The sequence below is a fragment of the Melozone crissalis genome, unplaced genomic scaffold (genome assembly GCF_028551555.1).
Source record: "Melozone crissalis strain CALT ecotype California unplaced genomic scaffold, PUWL_Pcris_2 ptg000045l_1, whole genome shotgun sequence".
NCBI lineage: Eukaryota > Metazoa > Chordata > Aves > Passeriformes > Passerellidae > Melozone > Melozone crissalis.
The window spans coordinates 27,568,472-27,587,682 of NW_026535823.1; the positions used below are offsets into that span (position 1 = coordinate 27,568,472).

General features: G+C 42.3%; 1 protein-coding gene across 1 annotated transcript; it reads right to left on the minus strand.

The window, feature by feature from the left end:
• Positions 1-16,117: 16,117 nt before the first annotated feature.
• LOC128943142 (cytochrome c oxidase assembly factor 7) lies at positions 16,118-17,910 on the minus strand. Its single transcript, XM_054285975.1, has 3 exons — positions 17,746-17,910; positions 17,529-17,669; positions 16,118-16,712 (listed from the first exon to the last, which is right to left on the minus strand). Exons 1-3 carry the CDS (start codon positions 17,849-17,851, stop codon positions 16,264-16,266), a joined length of 696 nt encoding a protein of 231 aa, XP_054141950.1. The 5' UTR covers positions 17,852-17,910; the 3' UTR covers positions 16,118-16,263.
• Between the last annotated feature and the right edge of the window lie 1,301 nt (positions 17,911-19,211).

Consider the following 19,211-nt stretch of genomic DNA (forward strand, 5'->3'; position numbering starts at 1 on the left):
TATGCTAAATATGGGACCATCTTTATTGTTGGGCATAAAATTCTTATCCAGAAGCACAAAAAAGCTTGTGATAGTGGATGGCTACATCCACTGGAACAAACATCTTACTCTGATCCTTTCAGATAATCTAAAATCTTACAGGAAGAAGAAAACAGATTGTTTCAGTAGCCAAACAGTATAAATTATAATCAATTAGCCTTTGAACAAGCAACTGATCCTCAATGTGTCTATGTACATTTTGAGAATATGGGTATTTTAAAAATGCTTCCTAAGTGTATATCAAGACTCCATCAAAGTGCTTTCATCTTTATTTTATGCAATGCAAATTTAATTCTCTTTTGCTACTCATATTCTCAGTTTAAGCAAATCAAAAAACAACTTAGACTTTTAAAAATTTTAGCATGAAGAACAATAGACATCCTTCTTTTGGCACCATGGGAAAGTTGCAACAAATTCTTTAAAGAGAAGCCATAAATGCCATTAATCTAAATTGCCAGAGAGCAGATGTGGAGGCCAGCTGACAAATCATTTGCTGTTATAAAATAAAGCATCCTTTTATGCAAATGAGCATCAGTGATACTGGGATAGGTAAGGTCACATTAAGAAGCTTAGGAGCCAAGTTCACAATTCCAGTTTCTTTAGCATGATTTCTGTGACTTTTATGACTTTTAGTCATTTAATCCTGTCCATGCAGTAACTTCATTACACATTCCTGCTCCCAGTCTCTTCCAGATTCTCTTGTCTTATCCCCTTCTTTTGGCACTAGGCTTGCACCAGCCATGGCACTTAAGCAGCATGTCCTCCCTCCCTCTCATCACAGCCCAGGGCCTTCTAGCACCACTCACCTTCTGTGCTCCTATAAGGTGGAATATTCACAATTAAAAAAAAATTAAATATGAACTAACCTAGTTTTAAGTCTACATCAGCCATAACTCCCCACCCAATCCATTCCTCCCAACCCAAGCCCTGCTGTACAAGTAAAATAGGTAGAACACAGCAGAAATGGGTTAAAGGCAGTGTCTCTCCCAGCATCAGGTGAGGGCTATAACACAAGGCTTTCCATTCTGGATTCCTCTGAGAGTCCTGCAAGACAACTGCACTTAACAATTGCTGCTACAATTAGTCTCTCATTTTTAAAAGGGTTTTTCTCCTTCATTTTGAATTGGTGGAGACCCCTTGCAGTCTGCAGTTCTAGTTAAGGATTGCTATCGATTGTCACAGAGCAGAGCTTTAAGGAGTGGTTAGGAAATGCAAAGTGTGTAAAAAGCAGCATAATGACCTGCTTGAACAAAAAAGATTTTGTTTTCTGACAGGCAGATTCTGCTCTGATTTTGATGAAAGCAAAGCTGTCCTGCTTCGCTGAGTTTCTTTCATTAGCTCTTATCCATGGCAAATGGGCATTTTAATTTACAGCTGCACATTACACTTGTTCTTACACACCATTTGCAGTTTCCACTGCTTCTCATTGGACATTATTCCTCTTGAAAGGAAAATATCAAGCAAATTAGTGGACAGCATTCACAATGAATCTTCCTCCTTTTCCTTTAGGATATTCCTGAATTGCAAATGCTGAGAACATGAAATGGTTCACTACTTTTTAAATAGCTGTCTGTGTCAGGGTTAATTAGATTCCATGAGATAGCCAGATATTCCTAGAAAGAAAATCTTTGAGGTTATCTCTGCAGAACCTCACTGCTCTGAAGGGCATGGCCACCTCAGCTCTGCATGGCCTGAGATGGACAAATGAGAAGTCCTGATCATGTTGGGACTAATCCAAATTCCTGAATCAAAAACCTGTAGAAATGGAGATTGGCTACTCTAGTAGTTGCAAAGGTGAAGCCAATTCCATGTGAGTTGTGCTTTGGAAAACACACATGTAGTAATAAGCAAAGGAAATAAATGACATCTGGAAAGAATCACTGAGGTTTCCAGGTTTTACAAAGCAAAACCTACTTGCTGCTTCAGTTGGATTCCTGTTTAAGATGCAGCTGCTGTGGGAGTATGTGCTGCATATTTAATTTGAAAATATTCCCAGAACTTCTTTGCTGCAGACAGAACTTGCTCAAATGAGTAAAGAAACATATTTAATTCTTTAAATCTCAGAGGGTTGTTTTGTTTGCCACAGATGTCACCCACAGCAAACATTTTTAATTAATGGCTCTCTAGCACTCATGTTACCTTTCTCACTTGCCTGACTTTGAGGGCAGCTAATTTCTGTGTTTATCTGTTCTACTTGGCATGTACATGATGTGCTAATGAAGAGAGAAAGAGAACAATAATGATGCTCAGCACTTATGCAGCATTTATTTCATTTTACTGCATAAATATTAATTGTGAATCTTCACAAAAGCCCCAAGGAATAGATTAATACTATTATCTTTCTATTTAGGGAAATAGAAGCAAAGGGGAAAGACTATGAAAAGGAAACAGAAGTGCACAGATGTACTTTCAAAGCTTTTTATAGCTTATGAAAGAGGTCTGTAGATGTTGTTTATAAATCTGATTACAGTTTATATTTAGGTATTATGGGAATAATAAATCTTGTCTTCCTCCCTCTTTCCTGGGCACCTGACAAACGAGGAGCAGAAACATCCTTAGAATTTAAGCAAAAGATGAGAAAGTTACACCATCAGGGAGGACTTTTCTTCCGAAACCTCTACTTCAACAAGCATTAAAGATAGTACAGACTTGGAAACAGAATGAATAAAAGCCACTTATCTCAGTTAGGCACTGCTTCCCTGCCAGGCTGCTTTCTCCAGCAGAAATCACCCTGCTCCTCCATGCCCTGCCCTGCTGCAGTGCTGTTTGGGCTGCTTTAGTGGCACTGCAGGTCCCCACACCACAGTTCTTGTATCTGTCTCTTGAACCTAAAATGGGCAAGAGAAAGGACACCTTGTTTTGGACAGATGATAAGCACTGTCTGTGCTATCATCCAGCTTATGAAAAACTCTCCAGGACTTCTTTAGCAACATTGAATATATTTAGTTCCAAAGAGCAGAAATTAATCACTTCAGCAATTGAGGCACTTGATTCTATGATAGCATTACTATCCTTGAAGAAACACAATACTTGAATGTTTTTTATTGCTTATATTCCTTGAAAGATGCATTTACCCTTTCAAAATAGAGACATTATGTTCTCAAAATCCATTTCCAATTGAAAAGCCTCCCACTGCCTACATGCAGGTGTGGATGTTTTCTGATTGCTCCTAATCAAAGCTCCGGGTTGCTGCATTTCCCTTGCAAGGGAGAGCAGGATAAATGCACGTTAATGAAATGGAGGAAGCGATATTAGTCCCAGAGATGAAAACAGATGGGCTTACTCTGACTTCCATTGAATTTGCAGAAAGGGACCAAACGTTTATTTTAGATAGAAGATGTTCAATTAGATGCAACGTTTTTATGTACAGAGTGTATAATAAAAATGTGTTTCTATCCTTTGGGATGACTCCTGTGCAAGTTGAGGTGTGAATGTCCCCACATCTGCTTGTCTCCTCAGGGTGTGAAGGGCAGCACTGCAGCATTTTGTGGCTTAGCTTGTGAATAGCACTTGGAGCCAAACCTGCAGCACAGAATGGCCAGGACAGGAGGCAGGAGAACCTTGGTGAGTCCTGGCTTTGCACAACAAGCAGCACCCAGCTTGCAGCTCTCCAGATGCTTTATCAGGCCACAGTGTAGGAGTGAGCCTGGCGTGTTTTGTCAAAGCACAGGCTTAAGCATTTCAGTGGTTAATCAGAGCCAAAGCTAAACACACACTAAAGAAAACAAAGCACATGCCTTTTAGTTAGTTATGCCTGGTTTTAACAAGTTTTTCAGGATTGTCTTGCAAAGTACCACAAACTATAAGGTAACTTAGAATTTCCAAAGCTGAAAGCAGTGCTGGGGGCCCTGCCCTCTACTTTGGACGTCAATCCTTGCTTGTACTCCAAGTTCATTGCAGTAACCCCCTGAATAAAGAAGATTTTCCTTCCCAGAGGTTTTCTTTGAGATACCAGCAAATGTAAAAGTAGTACTTTGACATCATAGTTAGAAATGACTTCTTCAAGTTTTCCTTGTGTTCCTTAGTTAACACATTTCTACTTTTCAGGACTGCCATAGGTACTTTATAGTTCCTGTACTGTGAGACACAGTGGTTGTGCTGACACCTTTGTAGAGTTGTGCCTTCCAGCTCATTGTGAACTTGGCAGTGAGTCTCTGCTGGTGGTTTTGCTGCCTGTATTAGGGAATTTTGCTGCCTTTTCTCAGTTCATGTTCCTCACTCCACCTACTGTCTGGTACTCCTGCTGCCACAGACATTTAACGTGCATAATGCAATCTGTGACCAGAGCCACTTGGAAAGCTCCTTGTTTTCAATAACAAAATGTACCAGTGTCTCATGTAGCTGTTGTAGCAAATGTTGCAGTCAATTTCTTTTAGTGGCTTTTGCCACTCTATGATGAGCAGCTGTTTGGGGCAGACTGCAGCTATGCAAAGGTGCACTCACTGGCCTAGTAGAGCCAGGGCAGTGTGTGACTCCTGCCATGTCTGCTGCCTCCTTTGACAGAATTTTTGCTCTGACCAGCTTAATTCTTTCAACTTTTTTGCTTCCTGAAGGAAAACAGTGAAATTACTTTAAGTCGCATCCCAATAAATTTTCATTTCAGAAATAAATTTCAGTAAATTAGACCACAAGTGATTACAAGACAGACAGGCTGCTGGTAACTCAGGATGTTTCTTTTGATTTCTTTTTAATTATCATTTTATTTTAATAAAGACACCTGCACAAAGCACTGCACTTAAAATTGTTCGTTTGACCCAAACAGCCCCCATTCAACCTCCTGGCAATCAAGGAAACACAAATCCCCTCAATGCAATTTTGTTTTCTTAAGTAAGCAAATGCAAAGTGTACTGTGTCAGTATGGGCAAATTTGCTGCATCTTCTGGGTGCTCTGAACCATTCACAGGCAAAAACCTCTCTCTTCTTTGCAGACCTCCACATACTTTGGGAAAAGTGCCTTCCCAGCAGGGCCTGGTAGTTGGCTGTAAGTTTTCAGGAATCAGTAAAAGCAAATAGATTGGGCTGATCTCTTGTATGAACCCACCAGTTTTTGACAGAGAGGCTTAAATGTTAAAAAACTGTAGGATCCTAGCAAGTATGAACAACATTGTTGTCTCATCCCTTTGCTTTTTAATGGAGATTGCTCCCTGTAATATATATGAACATATTGATTTCTCTTTTGAGTCAATGATAAAACGTGTTTCTGCAGCTTTGCTTTTCATTAGGCTGCATTTGTAACTGGTGCCAATAAATCATGATCTTGAGTTAAATGGGAGCAGTGGTCTCTTACCCCTGGTGTTCCCACTGGGGCTGTTGGTCTCTACATCCACAGGGATCAGCCCATGGCCAGAGCTGCTCCCTAAATGCACTGCTGTACTTGGGAGGCCTGTGCCAAGGGGTTTAGGAGCTACAGAGATCCTGGCAATCCTTCCTAGTGTTTGCTGGAGCTACAAAGGCAGCACTTGGAACTTTAAATTGTGAGCTCCAAGACTTGAGGGATGCAGTGAATATTAATCTTGTTATGTATAGGACTGAAGCATTTCTGGGGAAGGTGATAAGGCAGCCCTGACCTGATAAGGGCAACTCAGAGTTTTAATGCAAAAAGGAAATGGCAGACTGTGCAAATGGGATCTGGTGTTTTATTCCATGGAAATCTAAGAGAATTGTTCAGTGAAAGTGATTTGAGACCTTCTGCTAAGTGAGTTGCTTGAAAGAAAATGAGCTGACTCATTGGGTCACACCAGGAGCCTTTTACTGGGCTGGATGGGTGGGTGAGTTCTGTTTTCGTATGGCCTTCACTCTGTTTCCTCTGATTTCCTTTGAAATGGAAATTTTTGGCTATAATGACCTATGGACCAACCTTTGCAAAGGGCTATGTATCTTTCTATATTGCATCTCATCAAGCAAACCTTCAGAGGCACAATTACCAGATTAGGACTGGAAAATCATGTCAGGCTGCTTATTCAGATCAACAAGTTTGGTTTTTAGTTTTGCTTCTCAGGGAGGTGACAGAGCAGGGCTGTCTGTGCCAGCAATGGAAAGGCTGCCTTGGATCCTCTTTTCTGGGGAATTGGACCACAGCCATTGGAGAGCTTTCATTTTTCTGTAAAAGTATTTTTAAAAAATCAGTATTTAGTGCACATTATACCATCTCTACTTGGACAGAAGCTGGGAGCAGCAGGTTGCCACTATTTGCTTTCCTCTAATTCCAGATACTATTCAGCTGTCTGGGACTTCAGATACAATCTTTGTGTGAAAATAGCAGCATATCACATGGTGGGTAAATCTCTTTTCTTATCAGTAAATAAAGCATTTCATTTCTAGCGTATTATTGCAATGACAGCACTAACAATAAAACCTGAAGAGCAGTTACACTTTGACACAGTTGAAAGATAAATCTGAGATGATCCTTATCCCTAGTACCAGAAGCTACTCTCACTTTTTTCTGCCTCTCTCCCTCATTGCAATGAGCTGCATTTTTACACTGACCCCCTGCTAGTTGTCTTCTCTGATGCTGAAGAATCAAATCTTCACTCCCAGAGTGCTGGAAGGGCTCTTGTTCTTCACCTGGTTGTAAACAACACCCTACTGCAATCAACTTGAACTAAATAAGTAATAGAGGGCCTAAGGAGGCCAAAGACTGCTGGGGCTCCTGCTTCTGTGCTGCTGGGTTGTTCTTGCTTGCTTTCATATTATTCTTTTACAACATTGTATTTGTGGTGGTAGAGGAAATAATGAGTTCTCTGCTGGAAAGTTTAGTAAACACAGGAAAAAATTGCATGCAGTGACTGAAGACTCTGGTAGAGGTTAAGCGGACAGGTCTCAGATATAATAAATACAGATAATTCTGGCTAAAGACAGAGAACCAGAGTGTAGAACTGCAAGGCCCCTTATAGCTCAGTTTCAATGCAGGTCACACAGGCTCAGCAAACCAACCTGCTAATCACCTCCCCTCTGTTCCTGAGCTAGGCAGGAACACTGCAAATTCCTGTACAGCAGCTAAGCCCTGAGTGCAGCTCCTGCACCAATCTTCCCATGCTCCTTCTCCACAAGTTGCCTTCTCTGTCCTCTGAGCCTTTCTGGTGGGCAAAGCCAGCAGTCCTGCTTGCAAAGATGGGATTGATCTACCTGAGCACAAGGCCTGTCCCTGAATTCTCAGGTTTGGTCATATCTCTATCTGGTATGGCCACCACAGAAAATAGGGGGAAAATAATAAAAGCAGTAGAGCCTTTCTGTATTTGTGACTTCTTTTTTTCTCCCAATCCCAAATTAGTGGTGTCCTTATTACTTTTGTGTTATAAGTCACTTCAAGTCCTTACCAGGTTCCCAGCTACCTAGTAAATAAATTCTATATTGCATCTCATCAAGCAAACCTTCAGAGGCACAATTACTGGATTAGAACTGGAAAACCATGTCAGGCTGCTTATTCAGACTCATAACTCTTCATCCACTCACATTTATTGCCTCATTTTCTCAACTTCTGTCTGAGGTACAATCCTTTCTGTTCATCTGGTGGACCTCTGTTCTTGCTTTCCCCTTCTGCCCCTTTCATCACATTGGTCTCCAGTTTCCACAGAAACTGCAAGCCTCCCCTGCCCTTGCAATCATGGTCCCTTTGTTGCATTTCATGACTGCAGAAGAACATTAGTTTGCTCCAGGCATTTAAGTAGAGAAAAAGATGTATTTGATTCCCTCCACAGAAACATAATTTAAATGAGAACAGCCTCAGACCACGGAGGGACTACAGAGAGCAGGTTATTGTGCAAAGGTCACTGTGTGGAAGCTTTAATGAAACATTTTCACAGAGCACATAATGGCAAATGAAGGCAGGACCTTGAGATCTCAAGAGAAGACAAGACTATTCTAATTCCTCTAATGCAGAAGGAACAATGTCCTTAAAATAGAAAGCCAGCAAGATTAAAGATGCTGCTTACAGCTGCCAGGCATTAGCTGTGTCTGCAGTGACCTGCCCTCCTGTTGGCATGAGGCTGCCTGTGCACATGAGGCACTGCTGCTGCCTGTGGCTGAAAGGAAACGCAGCAGCTGAAGGTGCTCTGTGCTGCCTGCTGTGCAGGAGGGCAGAGAAACAAGCCCCAAACCTCACCTCCTGTTAGCACTTCAAGCCTCACCTCCTGTTAGCTCTTCTTTGGCAAGGCAGTGGCCAGCAGGAATACAGAGATCACCTGGAGCAGTGCCTGGGAGGGCACAATCACCTGGCTTGGTTCAGTGCTATCATCTGGAGCTGTTGCCTACCAGAAACCTCTCTCAGTTGTGTTCCCACTGCTCCTGCAGGAGTGAAAGAAAAACAGAGCAATGTTTTCATCCTGTGCCCAAATGCCAACTATTAGGGGCCAGCACTGGTAGCCAAGGGAACAGTCCTCCCTCAGGAAAATAAAAAAAAGCACAGCTGAGCAGCATGTAGAGAGGATGGAGCACAAAAGGCTCATTCGATCCTGAGACCATTTGGATTTTGTTGTGGGGTTAGAGTTGTTGCTTTTTTTTTTTTTTTTTTTTTTTTTTTTTTTTTTTTTTTAACAGAGATGTCTAGTTCTAGTCTTTTATCCATTCAGAGTACTCAGACTGCCTGCAATCCAAAGTGCTGGGGTACTCTTCAGCCTTTAATGGGTTCTCAAAAATCTTCAAACAGCTATTGCAATCCCATCAAGTAAATGCACAGCTGGATCTGAGCTCAAAAACTCCCTCAGTCTCCAAAATTCAGATGTGTCTGTGTGTGTGTGCCCCTAGCCACTGGCTCAACCCTGGCTACAGATGGGAAGTGAAGAAGCCAGTGAGGAAAGGCGATATCTTTGTCCCAACCCTAACTTCTTCTGCCCTGCAGGGGGTTTAAGCCTGGACCTTATTTAATAAATGCCCATCAACACCCACTCTATTCCACAGAGTCATATTCCTGCCTGGAGCTTCACTCCATAGGGATTGCAGGGTTAATTAACAGGGGAGATCTTGGATTGTGGAAGATTTCTATTTCAGGTTGCCCAGACACCTTGCAGATACCTTGCAGGACTAATTTGATCTGATTTGGGATTCTATTCCAGAAAATACATTATCTGAATATGCCATGATCTGGATCTGGCTCCTTCATTAAATTAGGATTGAGATAATTTCCTTTAGGAACAGGCATAGCTGGAAAACAGGATCACCTGTTTATCTCCAGAGCTAAACAAGGCAGTCCAGCATCTCTAAGGAATCCTCCCAAGCTCCCTGTTGCACACAGTATAACTGTAGCCCTTGCTGCACTCTGGAGACATCAGGAAAAAGCAGTTTGATATGCCCCTTTCCTGGCATCAAAAGATGCTTCAATGGCCAAATTAAATTACTTGTCCTTTTGGTTTACTGCCTGAGCAATGAGAAAAAATAGAATTCGCTTTGAATTAATTAATCACGTGCTCTCATTTTGTATAAGGACAAGTAGGTTCTGGCTAGAAATAGTTCCTCTCCTATGCAATTTATTCCTGATCATTTCTGTTGTGAAGCTGCCCTTCTTTTCAGACTCTACTATTTTAAAAGATCCTGTTTATCTTCACCAGCTCTGCTATGAGCTGTCCTCTTGGAGTGACTGGGCCAAGCTGAGTTACACTCCAGCAGCCCCCTAAAGCAATCACATAGGTCCCAGGTGGGGGCAGCTGGTGCTTGATGTGCTGCAGGAATTGTGCGGAGTGCCTTTGGTTTTAGCTGTATTCATAGGCTGAGCAGGATTGCACATAGCAGGTTCTAACAAGAAACAGCATTTATGTTTGTCACTTATTAGCTCAAGCCTCCAAGCACAGACAGTACTCAATCAATTCCCCTCCACACATTCATCTCATCCATTTGCAGTGGCAGGACAAAAGCAGAGAAATAGCCCAAAATCCCCAATTGCACAAGGACCTTCCTGAAAGAAAATTTTCAAGCATTAAGCTTCAGTGTAATTAGTTTTCAAGGGTACATCTGTTTCCAAGCCTCACAATATCTCTGGTTCAGCCAAGTGAAGAGGAACTGCATCAAAAAGCTTTGTTCTTTCATACTTTACACATCAAAAGATGTTACCTTCCTTTCTGTCACCCTCTGTTTGTCCCCAGCAACATTAATGCATTTTGAGAACACCAAGCAAGGTGTGAGCAGTCTGGACTTGCAGCCCCCCAGCACCAGGTCCTGCCTTGCTTCTGGATGCCATTTTCCCAGGTTGTGTGCATGATGCAGGAATTGCACTCTGCCAATTGCCCTTGCCTTTGGCTCTCTGGAAGGAAGAATTTCAACTGGAGCTTCAAAGATACAAAACTTTTCCACAATTAGGCTCAAAGCTCTCATTGATTGTTGTAATGTATCTGCCTGTGGGATGGCAGCAACTATTCTGGGTCAGTACTGAAAAATGCAGGGGGAAAATAGTCACTGAAATCAAGTGGGGGGTTACTTATTTATTCAAATCATAGAACAAAACCATTTCTTGAAATTATTCCCCAAAGATTATAATGGCTGAAATAGTGTGTGTATATATATATATATATATATATATATATATATATATTTCCAGGACTCTGGTGTATAAATATGGCCTTAGGTTGTGACTTGTAACTGTACAATATCTAAAGCAAAATAATCCTTTATTTGAAAGGGCTGAAAGCTTTAAATTCTTGCCTAAAAGGTACAGGTACTGCCTAAGAAAATACTCTCTGACCCTAGGCTTTAGTTTGACACACATATCAGGGTGGCATTAGATTAGGAAAGAAAGGTCATAGACAATTAGAACCAATCACTAGAGATCACCTATATCCTGGTTTTTATAGAGCTATATTAACTAGCTGCTGATTTGTGTTGGAGTTTAAAGCATCAGTGGATCAGCATTGTCACTACAGTGTGATAGTGTGATCTGGAAATGTCCATGCCCTGCTGTGGGAGCAATAAACAGAACAGTCAGCAAACATCACACTTGGGCTGCAGTACACAGAAAACAGAAATTATCAAGCCAGGTACACTGCAGAGATGTTTTGGTTAAGAGTTAAAGGGTGTGGGAAGTTTTCACTGTTTGCTGTAACAAATCCTGGGCTGCTCTTGCAGAAACCTTCACTTGTATTGAATTTGTTCACATATTCTGTGGCTTTTGTAACATGTCAGTCCCTGGCATCTTCTGATATCAACCCCTGAGTTCTGAGGAACATATAAAACTCACAAAACTCAGCAGAAGAGAATTTAGAATAAGCTCAGGATTTCCAAAATATCTAAAGTTTTTAACCTCAAATGGTACATAATCTCTCTAAGGGCCACTGGCTGTTCATGAATACCCCAGCATGTGAGCTGCCAGTCTGAGGCAGGTTTGGGTGCCTGTGACAGTTGATGTCACTCTGCCTCAGCCTCCCTGACAAGGAAGATATTTTGTATTGCTTTTGTGTCAGCTGCAGAACAAATAAGTAAAACAATGCTGTGGAGAAAACATATCACTTAAAAAGGCACAGAAAATAGCTTCTCTGAAGGGCTGATTGCAGTGTTGACAATGTCACAGCTTCTTATTTTCTCTTCAGCCGTTATTGATAACACTTGTGCTGACGTGGCTGTCACATGTGTCTGCAATAATAGTCCATAAATATTATCAGAATAGCATTCAAAGGCCAGTTTCCCATCTTAGTGTTTCTTGGCTTGTGAAGAATTGATAAGTCCTTGCCCTGCTAAATATCATTTGGAGAATAATCAGTTTGGGCCCCTAGTGACATTGTGTGTCCTGCAATGAGTCAGTAGCTGCTCAGTGGCTTATCCTCCCATCCTGAACTAAAGACAAAATCCAGGTTTCCTTCTCAGCAGTTTGCAGAAAAGGTTGTTGTAAAGCGACAAGAGTTTTCTGGGCAGAAAGCTCTATAGGAACATGGCGTGCTTCCAGTGGCAGGAGAGCTGGAAGGAAACCAGCCCACTTCTTTTCAGTGGTTTTGGTGAAAATGAAATGTGCACAGCAGGCTATTATGTGTCAAAAGAGGACTGTCAGAATAAGGACATGTTATGTCTAACATAAACTCAGGTTAGCCTCATCTTCAAGATATGAAATTCTTCACAGCCAAACAACAACATTTTTCTTTGGTGGCTTTATTGCCCCAGCTCTGTATGGAATGGCTCTCTGTGAGCTGGAAAAGACTCGGTGAAGTGCACTAGAATCCTGTGGGTGACAACTGCTGTATAAACATGTGGGTTTTTTTCATCTTCTTTCTTTCCTCTTTTTTAACAGTTGCTAAGAAAAACTCTCCAGGGTATGTTTAAAGTACTGTTTTTCAGTTTTGCATAGACAGAATGAGAACTTACAGAGAACTCCCACCACACTCGTGAATTCAAGCACATGAATACATTGCAATTATGCTGTTCACAAATCTCCATCTGAAATCACCACTCCAAAGTGGCCTAAATTTTATAATTTCATAGCATACAAATGTCTGATTAGTTCATTAGGATAAAAAGATTGCAAAAAATTTTTTTAGATTTTACAGAACCATATTATGGTATTACAAACAAGACTGAAAAAAACTAAGTGTGTCTGTAAGAAGTATAAAACACATTTGGAACAAACATAACAATGGTAATTTGCAACTAATATTAAGGGTGGAAGGCAATAACAACAAATAAGAAATATGTGATATAGTCTAAAATTAGTGTAATTACTGGTTATTGTGCCTGCTTCAAGTATGGATACAGTAAAATGAAAGAACTGGGAGGCTACAGACCTGGCAAATGAAATCAGGCATAAAAAAATTTGGCACACATTTGATCCTTATAGTCTAAAGATTCTTGGAAAATTTTGTTTTTTGTGGATTCTGGGCCATATTGTTGATACAGAATCTTGAAAATGAGAGCATGGCACCAGTGTTTAGTACTGAAATATGTGCAAAGGACTTTGGACAATCCTGAATCTTAGAATGTGGATCTCTGGATCAGGAGTGTCATTATGGGTGCACACAAATGGCATAATGTCAGGATCTGAATTGAACCCCTGGGTGTAACCCCAGGCCAGATTACTGCAATAATGATACAACCAGATTTATAGCTTATTTCCTGACCTGTTTCTTGCTGTGCCATGACTCCTTTTCTTTCCTCTCTCTTCTTGCTTCACCCCCCACAAAAAAGCCAACCCTGAGCAGAACTGTGTTGCTCTGAGGTTTAGTGGAGGAGATGCTGGGAAGCATAAGGGAAGAAGGAATTCTTCCCTCTCCACCTGCCAAAGGAGAAGAAAAGCTACTTGGGATTTCTTCTGTCTCACATGATGAAGTGAAAAATTGCCAACAGAGTGAATTTCTTTCTGTACTGAACAAAAAGTTTGTCCTATAACAAGGAATACGACTATTTTTGTTTCTTGGTGTGATGATGACACAAAATCTCCCAGACCATCCCTCTGGGTGGGTGTGTACAGCCACAAGAACTCCCTTCACACACACACTGCAGAGAGGAGTTGTTACCAATGGCTGAACAAAAGGTCAGCGAGCTGCAAAACTTGTAATAAACTGCTTTTATTACAATGTAGCACATAAACAGAACCACTAGAACGATTCTCTTTTTCTACAAAATCATGTGGCTTCTTTACCCAACAGCATCTTTTGTCCAGGATTAATCCAAATTATACTTAATGACACATGATGTGGTGCCAGTATTTAATCTCAGTTCAAAACCAGCCCTCCACTGGTGATCTTTTCACAGCTGCAGGAAGCATCCTGCAGAGAATGCTTTCATCATTTACAGCCATGTATTCATATGTCTATTTAATTAATTAGGGTTGGCTCCTTCTGAAGTATATTGCTGCTTTATTAATGGTTGTATGCTTAGATCAATGCAAACAAATGAAAGGGAAAGCAGACAGTGGTTTAGGAGCTGTGAGGCTGAGATAAACTCCTTTATTTCTTAGAAAACCCACTGATTCTGGAGAGATCAACAGGTTCTTCCATATTTCAAACTATTCTGCTATGATCACATATCTATGACTCTTTCTTTATGACCTCAGAGGCTTTGAAGAAAGTTTTCCTCCAGGAGAACATGAAATTTGGCCTCATTTAACATCAGGTGAAAAAAAGAGCAGGAAGATAATTGGTCTTTTGGTATTACCTCCATAATATCAGAGCAAGATGGTTATAAGCCAAGATTTGCAGGAAAATTTTAAGCTCTAAAGATTTTTATTATGTCTCCTGAACAGAATCTTGAAGCTGAGAATAGACTGCTATTCATAGAGTGGATACTCTGCTACAGACTGCATTTACCACATATAATTTGTAATACACTGGAATGAGACTGGCTGCCCTTTTTTTGGATGCTTTGTCACTTTGGAGGGAAAAAAGTCATATAGGTGAGGGTATTAGCTATCTAAATGCATCTGTCATCAATATTTGTGCAAAAAAGATATAGATGTGCCCAGAGCAGGCAGCAAACTGCTCCAAGACAGCCTGAAAACAAAAGTCTTCCTTAATTTGGGTTTGCCTTTTCAACTAGTGATGCAAAATTGGATGACACTTTATAAACTCATCTTACATACTTCACAGCTTTTATGAAAATGGTTTGCTTTATAGTATTTAAGCTCTGCAAGTCTGTGAGCTCTCAAGTGCTACGAAAAACCTTCCCCACAACGTGCACTTTATATATGGCTTTAATTATCCACAGTGAGTGTTACTCTACTGAGGATGTTCTCTGGTGCCTGTTTGCTGTGTTGATTGGAAGTTCCTGGCAGGATCACTGACAGTCATTAGTCCTGCTGGAAGAATACTGCTCTAGTGCTTGGGCTGAGGATCTGAACAAGGCACTCTGTGGCAGTGAGCATTACAGGGCTTAAAATACCCCCCAATTCTCCAGTGCCTTGACCCACCTGTAATTGCCTACTCCAGAACACACTGATTCCAAACTGTTTTATTACTAGTGCTAACACTCCACAGAAGTAGCATTTACTTACCTTTCCCAAGTGAAACAAATGTCCAGAACAGTACCTAGCAAAAACTCAGAGTGCTCCTCTAAGAGCTTCACCTTTTTGAACTGCCAAAAAATAATAACTGTTAACAGAAAAATTACTCTGATTTTGCCACCGCTATTTGTTTTTTTCCAGGCTGCACCAGAGCCACACCAGTGTGCAGTTTTCACACACTGCCATCTGTTGTTACAGGGTGCCTGTGTCACTTCTATGCTGTGCAGCTCGGGTTTCTGTTCCAGCAGCAAACATCCTTCCCAAGAACTCTGGTAAATTGGAAGAACTGCTTTAATTAATGCATGCAGCGAGATTCCAACAACTCTGCTTTCACTCGTGGCCACAGCCAAAGTAATGTTGCTTTTAATCCCACTTCACTTATTTCAATAGTGAAGTTTGTATCTTTATTTAGTCCAGAGCCAGAGGATTCAAGTTCTGAGTAGCAAACTTACAGCAAAACATACATTTCACAATATATTTACACACACCAAAACTACAAAGGATCCTGTCAGTGCACAAATATATTTACAAACACTGCCCTGCTTATTTAAACAGCTGTTTCAGAACCTGTATGTTTAGCTACAGTTTGCATATATATAGGTTATGGATTTGAGTCCAGGATCTGATGAGTGAGCACCTTGTTCCCTAAATCTGAACTAGAGAAAACAGAACATAATGTTCCAGAAGCTAGCAGGAAGGTAAAATGATTTGTGTGGGATCAAATAAGGGGCAATTTTGTGTTTGGAGAGCAGCCTGAAGCACTCAGGCACATATGACAGGCAGATACACTCTCACAAACCAGTTGGCAACTGGAGGAATTAAGGGAGCTAGGAATTTGCTTAGACCTAGGGAATTACAGATGAATACCCATGCCTTAGAGCAGCTCACACAAGGGTGCAGCTATCAAAGTTCTAAAAATGCTTGTGAGAGATTCAACAGTTCAGACTGCCCAAGCTGGGATTACCTGCAGTTGTGATTTTTGTGTGTTAGAACTGGTCAGAGCACAAATCTGGATATTGAAGAGTTGGACACAAAAGAAATCCTTTGTGCTTGAAACCATGTGGGAAAAACTCCCAAAAGACCACAAGTTTTTGGCTTGGGAAGAGAAGGATCTAAGCAAAACACACTCAAGAACTTGTGTGTTCAAAAACACAGAAATGCACAGCAGAGATAGTAATATGTCGTATCCATATAAATATAATTTTATTTGCATATCCAAATACAGGATATTTATTTAAATGAAAACTGTACTCTCACAATTTAAAAAACAAGTTCACTTGCCATTTAAAAACCAGTCTTAATATCTGCATCTGCCAGTTTTACTCCCCAAATGTTAGAGAACTTTCAGCTTCTTTCTGTTCTTTATGCAATTGTTTTGCCCTGTTTTTCAGATCCTCTGCCTTGGCATCATTCTTCGCAACGCCATCTCCCAGTTTGTACATGCGGCTGGCGTTGGCACAAGCCCACACGTGTCCCAGCTCACAGCCCTTCAGTGAGTACTTCAAGGCACTGCTCATGTCCTTGGGGACCCCAGGTGCTCCCTGCAGGTATATCACACTCAGGTTGAAGCAGCTGGGAGCAAAATTGCCATCACAGGCTTTTGTGTAATAGTCTCTAGCAGCAACAGGGTCAGGCTGATCACCGTTGGCTCTCCCGTCCTGGGCCAGCAGCCCAGCGCTGTGACATGCATTTGCTGACTTCTTCCCACCTTTCTCACACGACTTGATGAAGGATTTGTAGGCAGCTTTCAAATCTGGGCTGAGTCCACCTGTCAGTCAAGAGATTGCTGTGAGGACATGTTAAAACAGCTGGGAGCTTTCTGCTTTGCAGGATGCTTCCCACTGGAAATACAGCATCCATCACTTTAGATACTACACTCAACATTTAGGACTTCAGAGACACTACTGTTGTCTCAGTGACAAACATTCTGCTAATGTCTTTGACTTAGAAAACTGTCCCCCACTCACCAGTAAGCACAACAGCACTGGTATCCAAAAAATAACCCAGATCCACAAAACACTCTTTCCATCCATGGATTTAATATCTTACACTAGGAAAATATTATTTTGCCAGTATACAGCAAGATTGTTACTGGATTTGAACTACAGTAATAATACTGTTCCTTACTAGTACCTTCATTTGAAAGATCTCTGACTAATTTAAATGCTTTCCATTACTGTGCCAGCAAATACATTTTGAACAGCCTTGGGGATTACTGAGGTATGCATATTACTAGTCTGTGAGTTTCCTTCTTTCTTACTTTCTTTCTTCTGTCTGACAAGAAGAAATATTGTGAACTGAATATGCAACAACACTGAGCACAGGCTGCACGTCCTGTTAAACCGCTATAATTATAAAAAATAATACATAGTTAACATAAAGCTGATTTTTCAGAAGGAAACAATTTTAGGTTTTCCATCCTCCTCCAACTTTTATGAGGTGACCGTGAAAGGGGCGGGACAGGTAGCTGCTCCTTCAAGGTCAGGAGGACAGGCAGGTGTGAGGGTGGCCAGGAATCGGAGCAGGTTGCCCGGGGAGGCGGTGGAGCCACCTGCGGCCCGAGCCCCAGAACCCCCCTGCGCACCTTTGCCGAGGGCCTGGTAGGCCCCCAGTTTGTAGCAGCTCTCGCTGTGCCCGTGCACCTCGCAGTTGTCGCGCAGCACCCGCGCCGCCGCCACGAAGTCCTTCCTGACGGCGTCCAGGTAATCGGCGAAGCGCTGGCAGCCTGCAAGGCACGGCACACGGGCTGAGCCTCCCGCCGGCCCCGCGGCGGCGGGCGGGGGGCGGCGGCGGGGCCTTACCGTCCGGGTCCTTCTCCTTGAAGCACTGGTAGCTGTACTCCACGTGCAGGTTCTCCAGGTACGCCCGCACCTCCTCCTCGTCCGCGAAGTTGATGAAGCCGGCCATGGCCGCGCTGGGTCACGCCGCGATCGCGGCGGCGCCTCCGGTGAGCGCCGAGCGCTCGATTCGGCACCGCCCCCCGGGGCCGCCCCTTCCCCGCCCGCAGCGACCGCCCGTACCGGCCCCGTACCCGCCCCCGCCTCCGCCCGCTTCTCCCGCCCCTTTGCCGGCCGCTCCTCCGGTCACTCCCCAGCCTCTCTTCGCGTCCCTTCCCTTACAGCTCCTCTCGTTACTTCAGTGCGCTCCCGGGGTCATCGGGAACTCTGAGGGTTCAGCAGTTTTAAGCGATAACACACTGTTAGAACTTTACTTTCAGAGTTTGCGCCACTCTATGCGTGTTCCCGAGGTCTGATTCAGCACAACCCAGAGACTGAGACATGACAGTACGTTAATCGCGCTCTGCATGGCCTAGGAGCAGGGCTGCTTTCCCTGTTCCTCAGTCTGCCTCCTGCACACTTTTGTCTGGATTAACAGCTCGATAATTTCCAAATCTATTTTAGAACAGAGGTGCTGCTGTGAGAGACTGCTCCCAGCCCCCACTCCTTTCTGCGGTACCACAAAAGCTCTCCCAGGTGCTTTTTGAAGTACTGGAGCCTGCACTGAGCAGGCAGCGCTGGGGCACTGGGAACACCCAGACACGGGTAAGCACTGAACACACAACGAACCCTGCTTCTCCTGGATCTGAGAATCCCCTTGCCATGGGTAGGGACACCTTCCACTCTCCCAGGTTGCTGAAAGCCCCATCCAACCTGGCCTTGAACACTTCCAGGGATGGGCACCCACAACATTATGGATTAATTTAACCCAAATGCGATAATAGAATACTTACAGAAAACATGGCACACTATCTAATTCCAGCAGTTCTGAGCACAAATTGATCTTTTTGTGAGTAAAGTAGCACATTAGAAATGTGTTAAGAATTGCTTAAAATCAATCCGAGTTCGAGTTAAAATAAATTTCAAAGAATATTTGCAATATTTGCAAATGCTTTGTCCCAAATTATTTAAGTAGAGTAACACCAGCTTGTCGAGTTTTTGGGATAAATAAAACTCAGTTAAATCCTGTGCAGTCTCCCATAGGAAGAAGCCTTATCCTTTATTAAGGGCTAGAGCTACCAACACTAGCTGGACTGGCAGCAAACCCTGCCAGGTTCATAGTTGAAACACCAGTTACACCTTCTAAAGTATTTCCTTAAAACTTTTTAGATTGTTAAAAATTTGGTTTGACATTAAAACACATTTTCCATGTGCAGCTAAAGTCTTGTTTTCAATATGTATTGACCAAAACCCACTACCACATGCATGAGACTGCAGGAAGAAGTTACACATTGCTTGGCCAGTGCTGGCTGCAATCTGAGAATGTTTGT